Source organism: Hirundo rustica, chromosome 8 (genome assembly GCF_015227805.2).
Source record: "Hirundo rustica isolate bHirRus1 chromosome 8, bHirRus1.pri.v3, whole genome shotgun sequence".
Classification (NCBI taxonomy): Eukaryota; Metazoa; Chordata; class Aves; order Passeriformes; family Hirundinidae; genus Hirundo; species Hirundo rustica.
Window position 1 is genome coordinate 15,351,560 of NC_053457.1, and position 18,436 is coordinate 15,369,995.

An 18,436-nucleotide genomic window follows, 5' to 3' on the forward strand; every position below is an offset into this window, starting at 1 on the left:
CTCGATGGTTGGCTGTGAGTTGCCAGATTCTCCTCTTGTGCATTTGCCCCGCACCTCTGCTGTGAGAGTGTCTGGGGGAAGGGGCTGTGGTGAGGGAGGGGTGTGGGTGGAGGATCTGCTCTTGGTCTCAGTGAAGTTTCTGGTAAGCTGGTCACATGAAACAAAAAATACATCAGCACCCTTCCCCCATACACCAGAGTGTTTCTTGGCTCTGCACCCAAACTAGCAGCTGAGCACGTGATTTACTTGTAAAATGTAGTTTTTAAAAAATGGTGCCCTTGCAGATGGGAAACTAAGGATGGGAGAACTGGACTGGAGCTGCTCTGTGTGCAGCTGAGGCTGCCATCAAAGGGAAGGGGGATATCTCCCTGCTGAGTTGCTGAAACTAGGGGGATGTGGAGCTGCAGAGCAAAGTGCAAGCTGTGGGAGGCAAAATGGAGGAGAGTGTGCTGAACCACAGCCTTACCAGGGGAAGGAGGTGGGCGTGCCGCATGTGGGGCAGGGACAAGGAAAGGGAGGGCTCTTACACACGGTGGGAGGGCTGTGCTTCGAGAGTTGGGCTACACAAGTACTCTGAACTGAAGGTCTTCTTGCAAGATTCACAGTCTGAAACGACCGTGACAGGGAGCTGTAGTCATTTTTGCTCTGGTTTGGGGCAAGAAAGGGGAAGATGTTTGACCATTCACAGCTGGGGAGCTCAGCATCTTCTGTTTTGAAAACTTCATTCATTTTGCTAGTTGTGTTTATACCCCACAGTTCTTCTTTTCTCTGGGATGTAGGCTTTCCACAGCCTTTTAAATTACATTAAGCTCATATGCCCAAGAAGAGCTAAAATAAGCTGTTACGCTGAGCACACACTTAGTGGGGACCTTCAAGCAAATGCCCCCAATGTGCCAGGCTGGCCAATTGCACCATCAATAGGGGGTGTGCAACTGAACCACATTTCTTCCTGTGTCAGGGCTGTGATGCGTGCCCTAATGCCTCCTGGCCAGCAGATAAAATAAAAGAATTTGTGCCCTTTGCTGTGCTTCTGTCAGCCTGACAGCGTTTGTGGTTGGTGATCTCCATTGCTTCAGCTGACGAGGAAGGTGGCTGCATTTTTGTTCTTGTCAGCTGGAGGACGTATTCCTTCAGAGAGGAGCTACAATCTGCTGCTGCAGGAATGGTTGCCAGTACCTCCCACTGCAGCACTGCTTTTCCTTATGTGCCAGTCCACCTTGAGCAAGGAAGAAGTTTGTAAAGCAAGAAATGGCATTCTTTGCAGTAGCCAATGGAACAGGTGGAGCTGGTGAATGATGGGTAATTTTAATGGTCAGTTTGGAGAATTCTTAATTATTGAAGCAGACTGTAGGTACCAACTTCGTGGCTGTAGGTGTTAATCTAGCACAGAGCTTTGCAGGCAACCTCTGAGGTGAAACATTTGCTTCCCACCCATTCACCACCAAACCTGGAAGGGTACTTCCTTCTATGGCTTGCCTCCATCATGGTGGCATGAAAAGAACTGGTGGTTTGCAGGGAAAAAGAGGGGGAATGAAATTCAAGTCAGAGGCTCCTGGGAATTCTTCATTGGTTTTTAGCAACTAAAGTAAATATTTGATGGGAAAAACAGATAATAATAAAGCAGAATAAAGCGGAGTTGGCACAGGCCTTGTGTATCCCACTGGTGGCATGGGAAAGATGACTGGGGAGATGGAGAGATGTTTATCTTGCCAGCAAGAGGGACTGATATTCCCTGAGAAATGTGGCCCACAAACAGGGCTCACACATGAGATGATGTGTATGTCATGTCAGATTTTATTGAAGACTCGGTGGTGCTTTGGCCTCTGTCAGTTGTTCTGCAGGCAGGTATCCTCCCGTCTCCTAATGCAGTCATGCTGCTGGCTCGTTTGTCAGTGCCCGTGTTGACACCAGGACTTCCAGCTGAATCCACTGGGCTCTGCTTGGCTCATTGCACTTTGCTGAGTAAGAGTGGGAACAGTAAAGCTTTTAAAACAGCCTGAAGAGCAGGGGCTGCAGGAGCCTGTGCCCCGTGGAGAGGGGGCAGTGTATGTTGCAGAGAGATGTCTCATGAGGGAGTTTACAAAATGCTTCTGTGAGTGCTGTAGCAAGGTCAGAAGGATTTCCCATGCCCAGATTCTGAGTTTACCTCAAGTTTGAAGCCAAGGACTATGTCTGCAGTGGATGGCTGGGGTGCTTGCTCCTTTCCCTTCCTGAATGAGGCAGTTGTATTTCATGTTGCTTTGCAGCGCTGGCTTTGGTCAAACCGTGGGATGTCCTGCAGGCAGGAACCTAAGTGAACGGTTACCATTCTCCCAGACACAGTGAAAACACATAATATCTGTGCCTTTGTAGGCAAAGAATGGCGTGTTAGGCTTGAGCACACGTGGTCTGCTCACAACTTAATTGCGACAGAGATGACTCTCACCTGCAGTCGCAGGCCTGTGCTGATTCACTAATTTGACCTCCTTTGACTCTTGAAGTTCCTGGAAAGCCGCCGGTGGCTGTGAGAGCCCCAGCTCCCCACTTCCTCTTAATGTGTACATTGCTGTGCTGCTGGTTTGCTTTATAAGGTGTACAGTAGGTAATACTGTTCCTGTTGAAAACAAGTGGATAGGAATTCTCTTTCCTTTACCGGGTTCACCTGCTGGATAATTCAAAGAAAAAATTTGGACAAGCTGTTAGCTAATAAACTGAAAAATATACATATGAATAGAAAAGGCAGCTTTGAGTGACACCAAGTGTAGAAAGTGTAACGTCAAAGGTGCACGCTATGACTTTTTAAAAAAGATTCCTCTCTTCTAGGTATTTTTAATAGCTTTTTTGCTTTTGCCACTGTTGTATACATATTAATATCTGCCTCCAGTTAGATTATCTTTGCAAGGCAAGTACCAGGTAATGAAACTCAGGAAAAGAGAATAAATTTTGCCTTGGCCTGCTCTTCAGGGTGCTCATTTGGGATACAAATAGAATTACTTAAACCATCTTGACTTCTACTCTGTGGTGTTCAAAGTCCAATTTCTGCGTTACTCGAACAGAAAAGTGGAGACTGTGCTAAGTTTATGTAGATTGTCCCTTTTAATTTGTTTGTTTCAGTTTTCCAGTACAGTAATACCGAGGGGTGCACAGATACTTGTGTGCAAACAGGACTTGTGACCAACTGTGTGGACTTTGGGTTGTCTTTAAGATCCGTGTGTGTATGTAGTGTTAGGGGTTGTGTTACACTTTTACACATGGAGTTGTTTGTTTCTGGGAAGTTGTGAGAGCATGGGAAAAGGCTGATACAAGGTGTTAATGTTAGTGGTTTTACTGGAGAAAAGGCTTTCAGAAAATACATTTGCCGGCACTTCTTGAGAGAAATCTTATATTTGTTTATTTTTTCACGTTGGCACTTGGACCTCCTCCTTCTGTCTGTAGCTGAAGGCGAGTGTTGAGGATTTTGCCACTGTCTTGTTTCTCTGGTTTTCACTGGCTGAGAAGAATGGAGGTTGGCTCTTTCATCTTCACACGGGGGCTCCAGACTTGTCTTCCCCTGGGTGACTTTGTAACTCTTGCACAGTTGCTGCAGCAGAGGTGCTGGAGCTGCTGTTTGTATGTGGGTGCCCCTCTGCCCTTGCATTGGGACATGGTGGCACTGGGATCATTCTGCACTGAGAGCCTGGGAAACAGACTCTGGCTTTCAGAAATGTCACCTGCAGTGGCAGTAGTATGCTGCTACAGATTTATTAATTTTAGCTGGTCTTTGAAATGGCAGTGTAGAAACACTGAAATGGAAACACGGGAGGGAGGGGTCATTATAGCTGTATTTTCTGTGCATTTTTCCTTAGGCATCTGCTCGTAGCTCTCTCTTGTCAGAAAGGATATACTGAATCGATGGGGCCCTCTGGTCATTCCCAAGGCCGAGGATGATTTTTTATGTTTGTTTCTATTAGTTCTGTAGACGGGGAAATGGTGTCAGTCTGAGACTTACTGGGATCCCTGTTTAAGATGGTGGTGTGGTGTGGCATACTGTCCTCTGCTACCCTGTTGGAAATGCCGAGACATCTCAGTTGTTCTGTAGTACAGTCTTGCTGGGAAAAAATAAGAAATATAGGGAAAAGTCTGTGTCTTGAAGTGCAGGATGAGGGAACTAACTCTCTTTTGCTGGCAATGTTTCAAAGAGGAAGTTTAAATTTAAACACGCATGAAGGAACCTGAAGGTTCAGACTAGCCTCGCACTACAAAATGTATTTGATGTAAATTCGATTTCTGTCTTGAAGCAACTCAAATGGTATCTTAGCAGCTGGCACCAATTGACTATCTCCCGGAATTGGCATGATGACAGCAATCAAAATGAATTTATTGCTTGGAGTTTGATTCTTTTTCCGGGCTCTTCCCATTCTCAGAAATGTAATCTAGAGTGTGTTCCCACAGGAATGATAGTTGCAAGCCTCCTTTAACAACAAGGACAGAGCACAGTCCTACTGCAGGAAGAAGACAGGTGGACTGCAGTATCGAGCAGCCAGATTGTATATTCCAGTTGAGAATTGGAAGATTATGCATTTGTAAAGGGAGGAACGCTGTTTTTTCTTCGTGACATAGATTCTTACCACAGAGCTGATTCTCATCTAAGTGTTGGTTTTCTTGATGCTTCTTTTTGCTCAGTTAGGAAAGAACCTGCAAGAATCTGCCTTTTCACTGAAGTGGCTAAAATTTAGGCTGCTAAAAGTTATCCCCTGCTCCTTTTTCTTTTTCCTTTCTTAAGGCAGGGGTACTAAATAAAGAGTGAACTTTAGCCACAAGACCTCAGTATAACTGCAGTTTGGTAAAGTAAGCCAGTAAATGCTGCGCTTTGTAGTCCTCTGCACAGGGAACCATTTTGAAACAGTGCTGTGTTTCTAATACTTGTTGAAGAAATTAGAATTAAGATTTTACACCTTGTTTTCTGGTAGGTATGAAATGAATCATTTTTACTGGTAAATATTGGTTTATGTCAACAATTGTTTTGTCCGGTATTTCAATTCGTTTTTGATGCTGACTTCTGCTTCCTCTTGCCAGAAGAGGGAATAACCTGAATTAGGTGTCCTTTTGCTCAGATTTTTCCCTAGAGCAATACATTTCAGTGTTCCTTGGGCAGGTGGAGGGGATGGGATTCACAAAGGGCACTTTTCTTTCAACCTCCCTGGCCGGTGATGCTTCGTGGAGCTCGTGGTGAAGCTGTGGCTGGAGAGCATGTCCGCATGGCAGCTGCCCACAGCTGAGCCAGAAGCCCACCGTGCGTCTCTCGGGAGCCGGAGTCACTCAGGGCGTTGGACTCCGCCTGGAGTCGGGAGGATCTCGCGCTGTGCCAGGGCAGCGTGGCAGTGTCGGCACCTGACACCTGAGCAGCTCCTCCAGCTCTCTGCTCGGGTTTGGCCCTCACCCCGCCTGTCTGGGACTGATCTCCTTTTTGGGTTTGTGGTAGGTGTCGTTCTCCCGACTCTGCCTCTCACACGCATACCTCAGCTCCGTGCAGACAGGTCCCTGTGCTTCCCTGGCAGCCCCTTCTCCTCATACGGCTTCCTAACAGGTCAATTAGGCTCAGTGAACTTTTTCTTCATCTTTTTGTTGTTGTTGTTAGGTAAATGTTCTTGCTTGACAGCTGTAGACTACTGGGATTTGTAGATATCCTCTACCCTGTCTGTGTCTGCAGATGTTCTCTAGGTCTTGGGTACCCTTGGAGGAGAAAGACTTGATGAGGGTGAACATCCTGCAAAGCAGTCGTGTATGTAGCGGCTAAAGTAGAAAACTGGGAACTATTTCCCTGGAGAAAAATGGAGCCCAGAAATTGGGTCTCATGTTATCCATCCATCTCTGCCACTGCGTCCTTGGGATATCAGACCGAACTGGTCAGACAATAAAATTATTTTCTTAGCAAGAACTAAGAAAAGTGCATCGGTATAAAACCAGTCATCTTCCACACTCTGCTGGAGGTTGACAGGTGTTTGTGAAGTAAAGTTATCTGCTTCTAGAATTTTATTTCTGTTGGGTACACCTTTCTTTAGCATCAAGTTATCCTGAGTATCTGCTGAAGTTTGATGCATTGTGGAAAATCAGGGCAAACTATGATGGTTTTGGTCTGCCATCTTCTGTACTCAGGCAGGGTTGTTGTTTCAACCTTCCCAGTTAGAGTTTCTTACAGTAGTGACTTTACTGATTGTGCACAGCTGTTTTATGTCCATCCATTGTGCATGAAGAGTCCTGCCTCAGTAAGTGGACTGCATGTTTGTGTAAAATGGAGCAGTTTCATTTTTATGGGTCCTTAACTCTTACAAATGATGCTAACACAGCCATTCTTCTTTTCTATTCAAGTAAATTCCTAGACAAATCAAAACCCATCCCAAAGAAATCCCAGTTCTTTTAAAAGGCATTTTCTCATCAGGTATGTTCTAAATAAACCCAGCAATAACATCATAAGAATGACAGTGCTATGTTTGCAGAGCAATGATGTTAAAGGTACTTGGGTTAAATGCAGGTTTACATGCTGAACAGAGAGACAAAAATCATATTACATAAAGGACTGATAAAAGTAAATAGATATTCACACCTTAGTTTGTGTATCCAACACGAGTAAGTTTTCTCTTGTTTTTAAGCACCATCTTCTTAAGCATTTACATTTTAAGTTTTGCTACAAAAGAGATACATAGACTGCACTTTCCTGTTTGTGTAGATATTCATTGCTTTAGACTGCAGATAGAATAATTTTCCAAATAGCAAGTTTCTCTTTTTTTGGCTGGAAAACAGTAAATGAATATTAGATGAGTGTTTGTAATATCCTGTACTTAAGTTTTAAGCATCAGCTATTGTTCAGGGCTAGACAGCTCTGTAACAGCTCTGTAGCGGGAAAAGAGCTTAATGAAATCCAATATTTGGAAGCAGGAGGTAGATGAATTCAGACTTGGAACAGCAGTGCCGAATTTTAACAGGAAGGATAGCTAACATTTGGAGCAATTTCTGTGGGCGTATGATTTTATTTATCACTTGAGTGTGAACCCTTATGTTTTCTAAAGGATACACTTTGTTTTAGGCCAATTATGGAAATTACTGGTTGAATTGCACAGTTTTGTGAAAGGTGGGAAATAGGCCCAGTGTCCCAGGCCTAGAATCCTGTAAGGTAGGTCAGATGTGTTGTGCTCCTCTTTGCTATGAGGTATAGATAGTTCCACTGTGCATTAGGAATAAAAACCTCCACGCCACAAATGACTTGCAGAAATAAGTTTTATCTTTAGGGGAGAGGGAGGAGAAATTATTCTTTGCAAGCTTTTGGTAAGTAAGGGATCTTTTCATTGTTATTTTAATATAGTTAAGACTGCTTTGCATTTTAAAGTTCAGAGAGACCCTGTACGAGAAGAGTGTTAAAGCCAACCCATTTACTGCTCTGCTGGACTCAAAAATTTTGTATGTTTTGTCTCCTGCTGGGAATAAACCTTTGTTAGACCAGAGTAAGGTAGAAAATCGAGGTTCTGTCTTTATTCCTTACACATTTAGGTACCAGGTTGTTCCCTACAAGTACCAAATTGACTCTGGTGCTGATTTGATAAGAGTCAAATGTTTCACACCGCGCCGAAGGCCACCAGGTGATGAAGACCTTTGGGGACGGGTTGGGGAGCGTTTATCAAGTCCCTGGTTGGGCTGTGTGCTGGTGCTGCCTGGAACAGGAGGGATGATCCTGCAGGAATGGGAGCTGTGATCCCCCAGGAGTGGCGGCAGGAAACCCGCCCGGCCTGACCTTTCTCTGCTCTCGCTGTGGCGGCTGCCTGCTGCGGGCCGGTGCTCCCGGGCCTGGAGTGTGCTTTTTCTCCGCGAGTTGTGCTTGAGTTGGCCTGTTTTGTTGCCCTGGAGACAGAAGAGTGTGGTATGCTTTCCCCCCGACCAGAAATAGTTTCCTGTACCTTGTGACCGGAGTGCTGTACTCCTCCTCTGGTCTCTGGCCAGGCTGTGTGGTGCTGGAGGGACGGGGTGTGGGGTGGTGACCTCTTGTCACAAGTTCTGGTGTGGCTGCTGCCCATGAACGCTAGCTGCCCTGCCAGCTCCCCTCCCTCTGCACGGTGGTGTAGGATTTCAGGGGAGCAATTGCTCTTGATTTACATCTCCCATGGCATTTTGATGGTTATGTCATTTTGTTTGAGCCTTGCTCCTGTCAGCTGTCTGTCCTGACTGTCAGGACTTGGTAGCTGAGTAGCACGTGGTGAGCTCTTGCCTCTTCTTCCCCCTTTGCTCAGCTGTTTTTGCTGTCTGCTTCTCTGTGTCCTTGTACTCGGGAACAGATTCTCAGCGAGTATAGCTGTGCACGAGGGCAACGTGATCTGGGTGGATGAAGGATCCCCTTCTGTAGGAGTTCCAAGTAGAGCTGGGAGGGAAAGTGGGGAATTTGCAAGGCCGAAGCATGCGAGCAGGCTGCGGATAGTTTATCTCGAGCTCTTGTCCTGCTGTGGGAATCTATCCTGAGTGCAGGGTGTGCAGCACCGTCTGTTACTTTGCAACTTTGTTTTGTGAAAGTTCATTTGTGGGAGATGCTGCTAAAAGGGAAGCAAAGACACTCCTACCCCTCCCAACCAATGCAGGTGAAAAAGTGCTTGCACTGCACCAAGGCCTCAGGAGCATGGAAGCTCTCCAGGCTTTCTTGCTGCCTGGTATTTTATTGGAGAGTGGTTCTGGCATAGAACTCTAAAATATATGCAACAACAACAATAATTTCCAGGACTGAGAAGGAAGGAGAGATGAAAGGAGTAATTTACCTTCCCCCATCTCTGAACAATAGCAGATGAGGATGTAAGCACATCTCAGCCCTATAAAGTATTAATTGGGACATTTTCTATAGTTCAGCAGTGGAAAAGAAGACAGGAATCGTGCAATGCCCTGAGCTTCTATTCCCAGCCTGGGAGAGAAAAGTGTTCTGTGCTGAAATTTGGCTCTCTCTCTGTCCTCTGCTCATGGGGAGGAGAACAGTTGCCCAAAGCCTCCTTTACAGAGAGAAGGGAAGATGATGCAGAGACCAAGGAGCTGAACAGGCAATTTTCAAGCAGAGTAGTGCACTTTGTTGAAGTGGGTCTCTACTGGGACTCCTGTAAATCAAAGGGTGCTGCATTCCTCCCAGTGATCTGCTGAGTGGTCCAACCAGCCAAGGGTCCTGCTTACTCCTTTGAAGTCTGTGTGTCACAGGGATGCAGAGTCACACCTGTGCTGAAGATCTGCTAGAGAGGAAAGAGTGGGCAGAGACTACTACTTCCCTTTGCTATGTCCTTTAGATGGCTGGAATGGGAAGTCCAAGGACTGGACATTCTTACTTGTCTTTTTCTAGGTATCTGCAACCACAGAAGTCTAGATTTTAGCAGCTGCCAGGGCTGTCTAAAAGTTTTTGTCTCCCTCAGTTCCTTTCAGTCAATCTATGCTTGTCCAGTGTGAGCATTTTGCAGAAGATAGGGTGTTGTAGTGTAAATTCAGGAGTCAGCCACTGCTGTAGTGAAAAGTCTCGGTGGCTGAAGAGCCCTCTGCTTCTTGGCTGAGAAAGGCAGAGTTGCTCTAAGTCCTTCTCCTTTCCTTGAACTCGCACATGGCAAGAGAAACCATTTTTTACTCTCCTCGATATTTTTCTTTAATCCCGATGAATGTCGTGCTTGAACTGATGTTGCCTTTGGGCTGGAAAAAGCATACTTAGCATGTGAGCAGAACTTCTTGCCTGGAGATTTCTAATTGCATGATCAGCATTTCAGCAGCGAGTCTGTCCATGGGTACTGAAGTATGGTTACCTTTACAGTTCACTGAAGCTGGCAGAGTTCCCTACTTGATGTGATGGCTGTGCACTAGCAGGAGCTGTGCATTTCTCCCTCCTCCTTCTTTTGCAGTGTTTCTTTGGAGTGGAAGCAGTTCCTTTTCCCATTTTCCATGTGTTATTTCTTGTGAGGCTTTTCCTTCAACTCCCCAGCCTTGGAGAAAGGATACCTCCCAGAAGGGGTCTCACTGGGCATGGCTTTGCATGTTTGAGAAGCTGGTGGAAGAGCAGTGCCTGTCATTCTGCAGCTACTCACTCTGAATCAAAGGATGCAATACCAGTTTGTGCTGGCTCTGTAGTGGGAGCAGCAGTCCTCGTGCAGCCTCAGCTGCATAGCCCTCACCTGAAATGCCTGTGAAGCGTTGGGACACAGATGTGTTCCAGCAGTTCCCAACCTTCGGCATGTCTGCTGGGTTACTGTGTTCCTCTCTGTTGAATATGAGCAACAGCTTAATTCAGAGTTGTGGTGCCTAATACCTTGTTTCTTATTCTCTTTCAGATCACCAGAAACTGGAACGTGAGGCTCGAATTTGCCGACTTCTAAAGCATCCAAATATTGGTAAACTTCCTTGAGCTCAGAGGGGTGGGGGGGACATCAGTAGCAATACGTCTCAGCTAGCATGCTGTAAGAGAACAGATGTGTTCTGAACGTTCACAACAGCTCACCAAAGCTGCCTGTTGAAATCACCTCGATAGTTTATCTCACTGACAAATTCTGCATCCAGCCTTGTCCCATTCCTTAGCATCCTGACCCAGACGTTCACCAGAGTGCCGTGTCCCTGCCTGCTCACCCCTGCAGGGCTGTGCCTGCTCTTTGGGTGATGCATGACTCCTGTCTGCTCATCTGACATTCTGCTATGGGAGCGAGGTGTTGTGTTTGTTTTCCCCACATCTACCTTCTGTTTGTTCTCCTTGGCCCTAACTGACATGTCAGTTTAAATGCTGTATTCAGAGACGTGCCCAAAGTTCAACGGGGTGGGCTGATACTCCAGCTCCTCTCATAGCAGTGGCCACCTACTCTGAAAAAAAGAGACCAAAACCCAACTGCCCATATTGAAGGGGGAAAAAAGGAGTACTGGAGCAAAGGGAACAGTTTGTCTAAAAATATAGAGGGAGACAAAATAAGGCACAACATAAAAAACCCTACCTTATTTACTGAAATGTAGAGAGAAGGCATGGATTTTTATCTAGTTCCAAAGCATCATGGAAGCTTGGACCATTAATAATCCCCTTTTTAGCTTTTTAAAATAAATAAAGCCTCTAGGATCCTAGCTACTATCTGATTTGAGCTAATTTATTTAAGAAAGCATTAAGAAATACCAAACTGCCACTTTTAACCAAACCACAGTTAAAAATCCATTCCTGGGAAGACTATGATGTATTACTTTCTATTACTTTTGCATAATTAGTCAGTGGAGATAATACTTTAAGGACACCTCTCTGGTCTTCTGCCTTTCACCTTTGTAATCATTTGCTGCTGTCCTCTGAAGGCCTGGGAGAGGAAAGGTGCCTTAGAGCACACCCCATGGCCTGGCATTTGTATTCTATTCCATGTGTGATGTCAGGATCTCACGTAAAGCAAAGTCCCTTAGCATCAGCTTTTAATCAGAAAGAGCTTTCCTGTGTCTGAGTGTAGTTGTGGTGTATGTATGACATGAGAGGACCAGGGGCCACCCTCTGCAGTGATTTGCACTGGTGAATATATTAGCCAGGAAATTTATTGCTCGGCAGTATTCAGAGTGACTAAAACTCTAGTTATTGCACTTCATTTGCCCTGTAAGACTTGCTATAGTTAGTTTAGTAGGTGATAGCACTTTTAAATTTTGACCTTAACTTCACTTCCATCATCTCTCCTTTTTAAAATTTCTTACATCTTTTCTTTCCAAACCTCTCACAGAGTAAAAAGGAAAACCACTCTTATTAGTAAACAGCATGGATAGAGAAATGTATCTCATTCCTGGGTCGGTTCTACACTTGTAATGATTGGCAGTGCTTGTCTCCTGTTCTGATGTGGTTTGGAAAACACACTTTGGGGGAATGTCAGTGGTCCTTGCATTTTCTGCAGAGAATTTGTCTTCCTAGAAAGAACAGTTTTTCCTTTAAAGAAAGGGAACTAGTCATTGTGTACTCAATGAATGCTTACAAATAAAAATAAGGGAATTAATTTTTATGCCTAAAACACAGAATCAAAGTGCATTGAAGACCTCAAGAAGTTGTATGGTTCATTCAGTGGACCTGTGAAAATCTTTTATACCTGGCTGGTTCCAGGCATGTTTGTACTTAAAAATCTTCAATCCTTTTTACAGCCCCTGGTGACAGTCTTTCAAATGTTTCATTTTTCTGTCAGCTAAACATTAAAAACATAATTTGCCTTTCTCTTAGCTGCTTGTTTCGAGTTCTATCTGGAGTATCTGTGGAAAGTAGTTTTTCTTTCTTGTAACAATCTTTTACATATTTGAAGACTGTTATCATGTCTCTTTTTAGTCTTTTTCTTCAGACTAAACAAACCCAGTTCTTTCAATCTTTTCTCATATGTCATGTTTTCTAGACCTCCAGTCCTTTTTTTTTTTTTTTCCTTTTCCCCCTCCTCCTTCTCTGGAGTCTCTCCAGTTGCTTCATATCTTTCTGGAAATGTGATGCCCAAAACTGGACATGACTGAGGTCATGTCAGTGCTGTCCAGAGGGGAAAGAATTGCTTCACCTGTCCCACCAAGGGCAGTTTTTAAATGTTTATTTGTACATCAGCTTTTGAAGCTTTTCATTTAAATATATTGTTGATGCACATTTGTTTTCTGACACATTATTGGTCCAGACGATTTTCTGCACAACTTCTGGCAAGCAAATAATTTTTCCATCTTGTCTAAATGAGGATCCCTATTGAACTGTATATTACCTTTGTCTTTATTAACAAAGATACTAAGAAATCCAGTCTGTGGGTTCCCCCCTACACATTTGTCAAAACAGTTTTGATTTATCTTCTGATAGCGTAAAAGGGTTGCAGCTCTCACAGTAATGTGGTCTTTAATAACAAAGCCGTATATTGAATCATGTGGATAGTTAATAACACTGTTGAATACTGTTGGACTCCAGTCAAACTCAAGATATCACTTGATACATTGTTCCAGCTTGGCAGTGATCAATTTTGGGTATTTTTCAATGAGTTGTATGCACTGTTGTCAGCTAGTTCTTAATTGCTTGTGGAAAGAGCATGTAAGATGCTGTCAGAAGCCTTGCTGAAGTCCAGATGCTACAGGCATTGCTGCTTCCATGTTCCTTGGACTTGTTATGTTGTCATAGAAAGGAAACATGTTGTTCTGATAGAGTGGTTTTTTTCCTCGAAATGTGTATTAGCAGTTAGTAATCACCCAGTTACTGGCATCCCATGTTGTAAACTCTTGTGGGTGAGTACTTGGTGTATTGCCTCAGTGTGAGCTATGTCAGTAACACTGTACAATCCATAAAGAATTCTGCAGCTTTTGCACTTGCTTTCCATTTCATGTTTTGTTGTTACTGTTCTTGTTGCAAACTGTGTTGCAGCAAATCACATTCTTCTACAGGGACCTGAGCCTGTAGTGAGTCTGGAAAGTTAGAACTCTGTGAGGCAGCCTGCTTTCCTCTCTTGCCTCTACACAGGATATAAAGGAAGCCTGTTGTTGAATTTATGTCTTATGCATTTACTGCACGACAGTTGATTCTGGACTGCAATGCACTGACCATAACACTGCTAGTCTGATAAAATGAAGATTTATCTAGATACCAAGTAGTAGTGGTATTTCCATTCACTGTTGCTTTTTTTTTGAAATGACTGCTTTCTGAGTTATCCTAACATGCCTTCCTCAAATACCAGCTCTAATTACAGGGTTTGGCTTATCTTTAGGTGCACATTATGGCCAAGGTAATCACACTGGAGTAATCCTTCTAAAAGCTTGGTGTTGCAATAAGGGGTTTTTTGTCTGGACAAAAGAAAGTTGACTTGAGGCAATTTTCTTCTGATTTCTCGTATGCGTGATATGGAATGTGTCATTATACCTGGTCAGACTTCAGTAGAGGAAGGACTCCTTTTCCTGAATTTCAGTTTCTTCTTTCTCTTTCTGACAACTAGAAAATTTTGCATTCTGTCCCAGAGAGCCATTTGCCAGCCATGGCCATCAAATACAGCAGAACTGGACAGAGATTAGTCAGTGATCTGTTCTTTTCAAAAAAGGCACGCATTACTGAGGATATGGGTGTGTAAAAGAGGCAGAAGACAACATCATTAAAACCCCACTATCCATAAAGAGGTAAAGTGCCTGTGGAAGTTGGCAGGAGTTACGGCTCTGTGGGAAATTCTGCTTCTAGAACAACTTAGTGTTCCAGTGATTCACTTAGGGATAGATCTTGTGGCATTAGACATGGATGTATTTGTGAACATGTAGAAGAGAATGATACAGCTGCTTCTCGCTTAATCCCTGTTCTGCTGGAAAGAGGCAGATTTCTATAAGAACTCTCATAGCCCTGACCCTTCATTTGCAGATGTTTGCTGGTTGTGCCACTGAAACTTGTGCAATTGCTAAGATCAGAGCTAAACTTACAATGTCTTGAATATCAACTCCTGCTTACAGGAATTCTTTTGGTCTTCTGCTTAGTTGAAAACTTTAGTCAGTCTGAAAATCTGAATTTTATTTTTAAGTCCTGTAGTTCATCCACTACAGATTCTGTCTTTTGAAACATTCCTTTTTTCCCCATGCTTCCTGCTACCCATCAAATGTTTAAAGCAGTGATAGAGCTGGGAACCCTAGAATCTTCCTGCAGGTTTGTTCAGTGCAGATAGGAGGTTCAGAAAAGTGTTAAACGTGACCTTTCCTGTCTTAGGACTCCCAAAGCAATAATGATGGAAAATTTGATCAAAATCATCATTCACAGTTTTGAAAAGTCTTTTCTAGCATTGTCCTACAAAGGTAGGGCTGTGACTTGTTCAGTGTACAGAGCTGAAGTCTGCTCTGTGTGTGGATTTTGTCTACTGTGTTGTTAGGTGTTGCCCTTTTCCTAAATTTTCTTTGTTATGGCAGTCTAAATATGTGCCTCTTCTCTGGATTTGTCATCACTTGATCTGTGCTCTTTCTTAGGCATTTTTAATCCAACTGTACAAAAATAGTTCTTGAATATCTTTTGTTCATAGTTGGAGCTGAGCACTTCTGGTTGGTCATTGTGCCCCAGCTCACGGCAGCCCATTGCTGTGAAGAACTGCATGCACTTGGGTCTAGAATAATAAAACCACGTATTTTAAGAGAGGTTGGTAGTAGCCCAAGAGCCAGAGCCAAATTCTTTTTCTGATTTCTGCCTTTGTATCCTCTGCTGAGCTGCTTCAGAGTTAATTTCTTTGAGGGAATTTATAGCAGTGGTGAAATGCTGTCCTCAGCATCTATCAGAATTATTGCTTTTTCAGGTTTTTCCTACTTCAGACTTCTTCTCCAAAATATACTTGCACCTGAATTCTCCTTATTTTAACTTCTATCTGTTGGCTTTTCTCAACATAAAACCACATTTTTGGATTTGCCCTTATTTAAAATGGGGAGGAAATGGTATAGAAATCTCCTGTGAATTAGAAGAATGCCTTTTGACCCAGTTGAGTTTTACTTCCTTTGACAAGTGGTCTGTCCTCCTAGTGCCTCTGAGTTGTGGGAGGGATTTTGATGGATGTGTGTAAGAAAAGGGCTCCAGTTTGTGTGCCCTTAAATGATGGTTACAATTGAGGTGTGAAGTGGGGCAAAGACAGAAAGAAGGATGCCGTGCTTCTGTGTACAGCCCAGCTGGAGGATCCCACAACACTCATAACAAACCTTTTTGGGAAATGGGGTGCACGGATCACGCCTGCAGACTTAATACTGGGTTCGTTGTCTTGGTAGTGTCAGCCACAACTTCAGGTTCACTCATTCCTCATTTTAAGATACTAGTCTTGATAACAAAGCCCTCAGTATTTCCTCCCTGCTGCCTCTTGGAATGTTTTCCTATCACCTTTTCCTTAACAAGATATTTGAATTGCTTCCTTAGTGAACAAGAAAAAAAACGTAGGCTGTGTTTTGCTGTAAACAGCAGATTTCCTTGTTTTCATTTGGCTGCAGACATCCAGACTGCCTTTGCAATTGGGACAGAAAGGATGTGATGTGCAAAGAGTAGTTAAAATGCTGGGGACTCTCCAGTATTTTGGCCATTATTGCTGCCCTATGGATACTCAGTGGTATCGAGAGGGATGCTCCCATGCATGGCTGGCTGTTAAAATCTGTTGCCCTGCAGTTTCTATTGCTGGGGATTGCTTCTGGTGCAGAGGGGGGATAGTACGAGGAGGGTGGAGCAGGGGGAAAAGAGACCTTGCAGTAAGTTATGCTTTGGGACTTTCTCAGTTACTGAGCAGCTTTTCCGTGGAAGTGTCCTGGGGCTGTCTGAGAGGACAGCAAGTTGCTGAGCTTCCCAGAAGTCAAACAATAATATTTGTAGGTTTATGCTTTTAACCTGCTCTCCTTCTACCTTGCTAAAAGAAAAAATCACTAACAAACATTCAAAAATCCCTCCAACAGACTATCAGCTGAAGTGAGCTCCTTTTAGAAAGTTTGAGCCTTTGAGCTGCAAGTTACCATTTGTTATTTCCAGTCTCTGCGCTGTTAGAGATTTAAGTGAGTGTCCATGCATGTTTCCCTGGTAGAATGCTCCCCAAAACCCCAGGCATTCATTTCTTAGTCTTATTTTCACAGTTAATTCTTTCACTATTATTTACTTCTGCGTGTTTTCTTCTTTTACTGCCACCTCTTCCTATGATTTTCCTGTCGTTTTAAGAAAACCATTTCTCCGTGATCCATCTCAATTTGGGAATGGAGTAATAATTGCATTTTTTTCTTTGCCAGCGGATATATTTATTCTGTACGTCTCTCTGGTCTGTACTAGAGACATATTTGGATTCCGTTATTCATCTGTTTAGCAGTGAGATTTATCTGTATGCAAGCGATCCCTTAAAAAAATAAATAGCGGGACGAGGGCCAGATTCTGTGCACTCAAAGGTACTGCAAAATTCAGAGGAGGATTCCCCTACTTCCTCCCTTCCCCCCCACACTGAGGGAGCCTCCTTTGGGTTCTCTCTGCCCCAGGCCTGATGAGCAGGGGGTGGCTGCACTCCGGTGAGATCCTTTGGAGCAGAGCCACGTCCGTGCTGAGGGGTCTGGGCTGTCCCGGGCACTGCGAGGCACGAGCTGAGAGCATCAGGTGCACACGGCAAGGGCTGGGGGTGGCAGGCAGAACACCTGCCTGCATGCATTCCCCCCTGATGGCAGAAGTGCCAAGATGCAGAGCATCGCATGAGAGAGCTCAGATTTGTCGTGGCCGCTATCTGTATTTTATTGATGTTAATAAAGCGGGTGTTCTCTACATATTTTCATTGAGACACCAGTGTAGTTGGCTTGTTATTATTTTGGGTGTTTTTAGAAAAAGCTCTCATATAATACTGGTGGTTATCAGAAGCACTTTGCTTATCTGCTGTGTGGCTAATAGGAAATTATTAATAACAGTTCTGGATGGTCGTGATTGCACTGTTATCAGGAGAGCAGGAAATATTCCTGTGAATGCACTCTTGGCTCATCTAATGTTTAAGTAGGGCATTCTAAGTGGTATGTATCATATGCTGAACTTCAGCTTTTCAATACAGACATTATAAAATCAAAGGAAAAATAACATTTACTTGGCACTGCAATGTTTTTTCAGAATACTTTGTGGTTTTGGTTTGTTGTTTTTTTTTTTTTTAATTTTTACCTCTGCAGAAATACAGGTTTCTTAACAGGAAAGGTACTATTCTCCCTGCAGCTCCTTTCCGGGCTGTGAATTTCTGTGCATAAGGAATTTCCCAACTGGGCACTGCATTAGCTTTGTTTTATAGGGCTGGAGAGTTAAAAAGGTTACAGTGAGAACAATGGTGAGGGGGACAGGAAACCCACCTCTGTGCTTCTGGGCCTTTCCATTTCCTTAGCTCTGTTCCTTGCCTTTCTTTGTAGAGCCTGCAGCAGCTTGGTTCTGCCTGAACTTGAGTGCAGAACGTTAACAAATCCTCCTTCTCTTCCATTTTCCAAAGCTTTGGAGCTGCAGTTGGTGTGAAATGCTGTGTGTTTGGGGAGTTCACAGCAAGCTGGTGTGTGTCCAGCATGCCATGAGCTCGCTGTGTCAGATTTGGGAGAGGAGGGAAGGAAGGGGAGCACGTTTCCGAGGGGCTGCTGAACAGCAGCCCGCTGTGTCCTGTTAGCTAACTGTCCTGCTGTGACTGCTCTGGCAGAGCTGGTCATTAGCTGCTGGGACAGACGATTTCTAGAGGATTATTTGCATTACGCAATTTAATGCTTTTTAATAGCAAATTTTTAATTAAAAGGAGAGTCCTTTTGGAAGCAGCCTGAGCAGCTGCAGCTGAATTCTGCGTGTTTAATGTAATTAGAGAAGCAGCTGGGGTGGGAGCTGAGCGCCCAGCTCACAGGCAGTCACAGGTTGGTGGTGGCTCCTTGTGGGACAGACGTCCTGAGTGATGTGAACTGTGCAGGAAGTGTCCTGGCACGCAGCCAGGCTTGGAGATGGTGGGACAGTTCCCATCCTGGCTGCCCAGGCTGGTGAGCAGCTGGGGAAGCAGAGAGTGTGGGTGGT

At 44.1% G+C, this 18,436-nt stretch overlaps 1 protein-coding gene across 12 annotated transcripts in view; it reads left to right on the plus strand.

The window, feature by feature from the left end:
- Window positions 1-18,436, plus strand: part of CAMK2G (calcium/calmodulin dependent protein kinase II gamma) — a 119,422-nt gene that overhangs the window by 42,950 nt on the left and 58,036 nt on the right. For all 12 annotated transcript variants that reach the window (XM_040070716.2, XM_040070729.2, XM_040070717.2 and 9 more), the window contains exon 3: window positions 10,287-10,346. In XM_040070716.2, coding sequence (XP_039926650.1) covers window positions 10,287-10,346 — 60 coding nt within the window. The remainder of the gene's footprint in view (window positions 1-10,286; window positions 10,347-18,436) is intronic.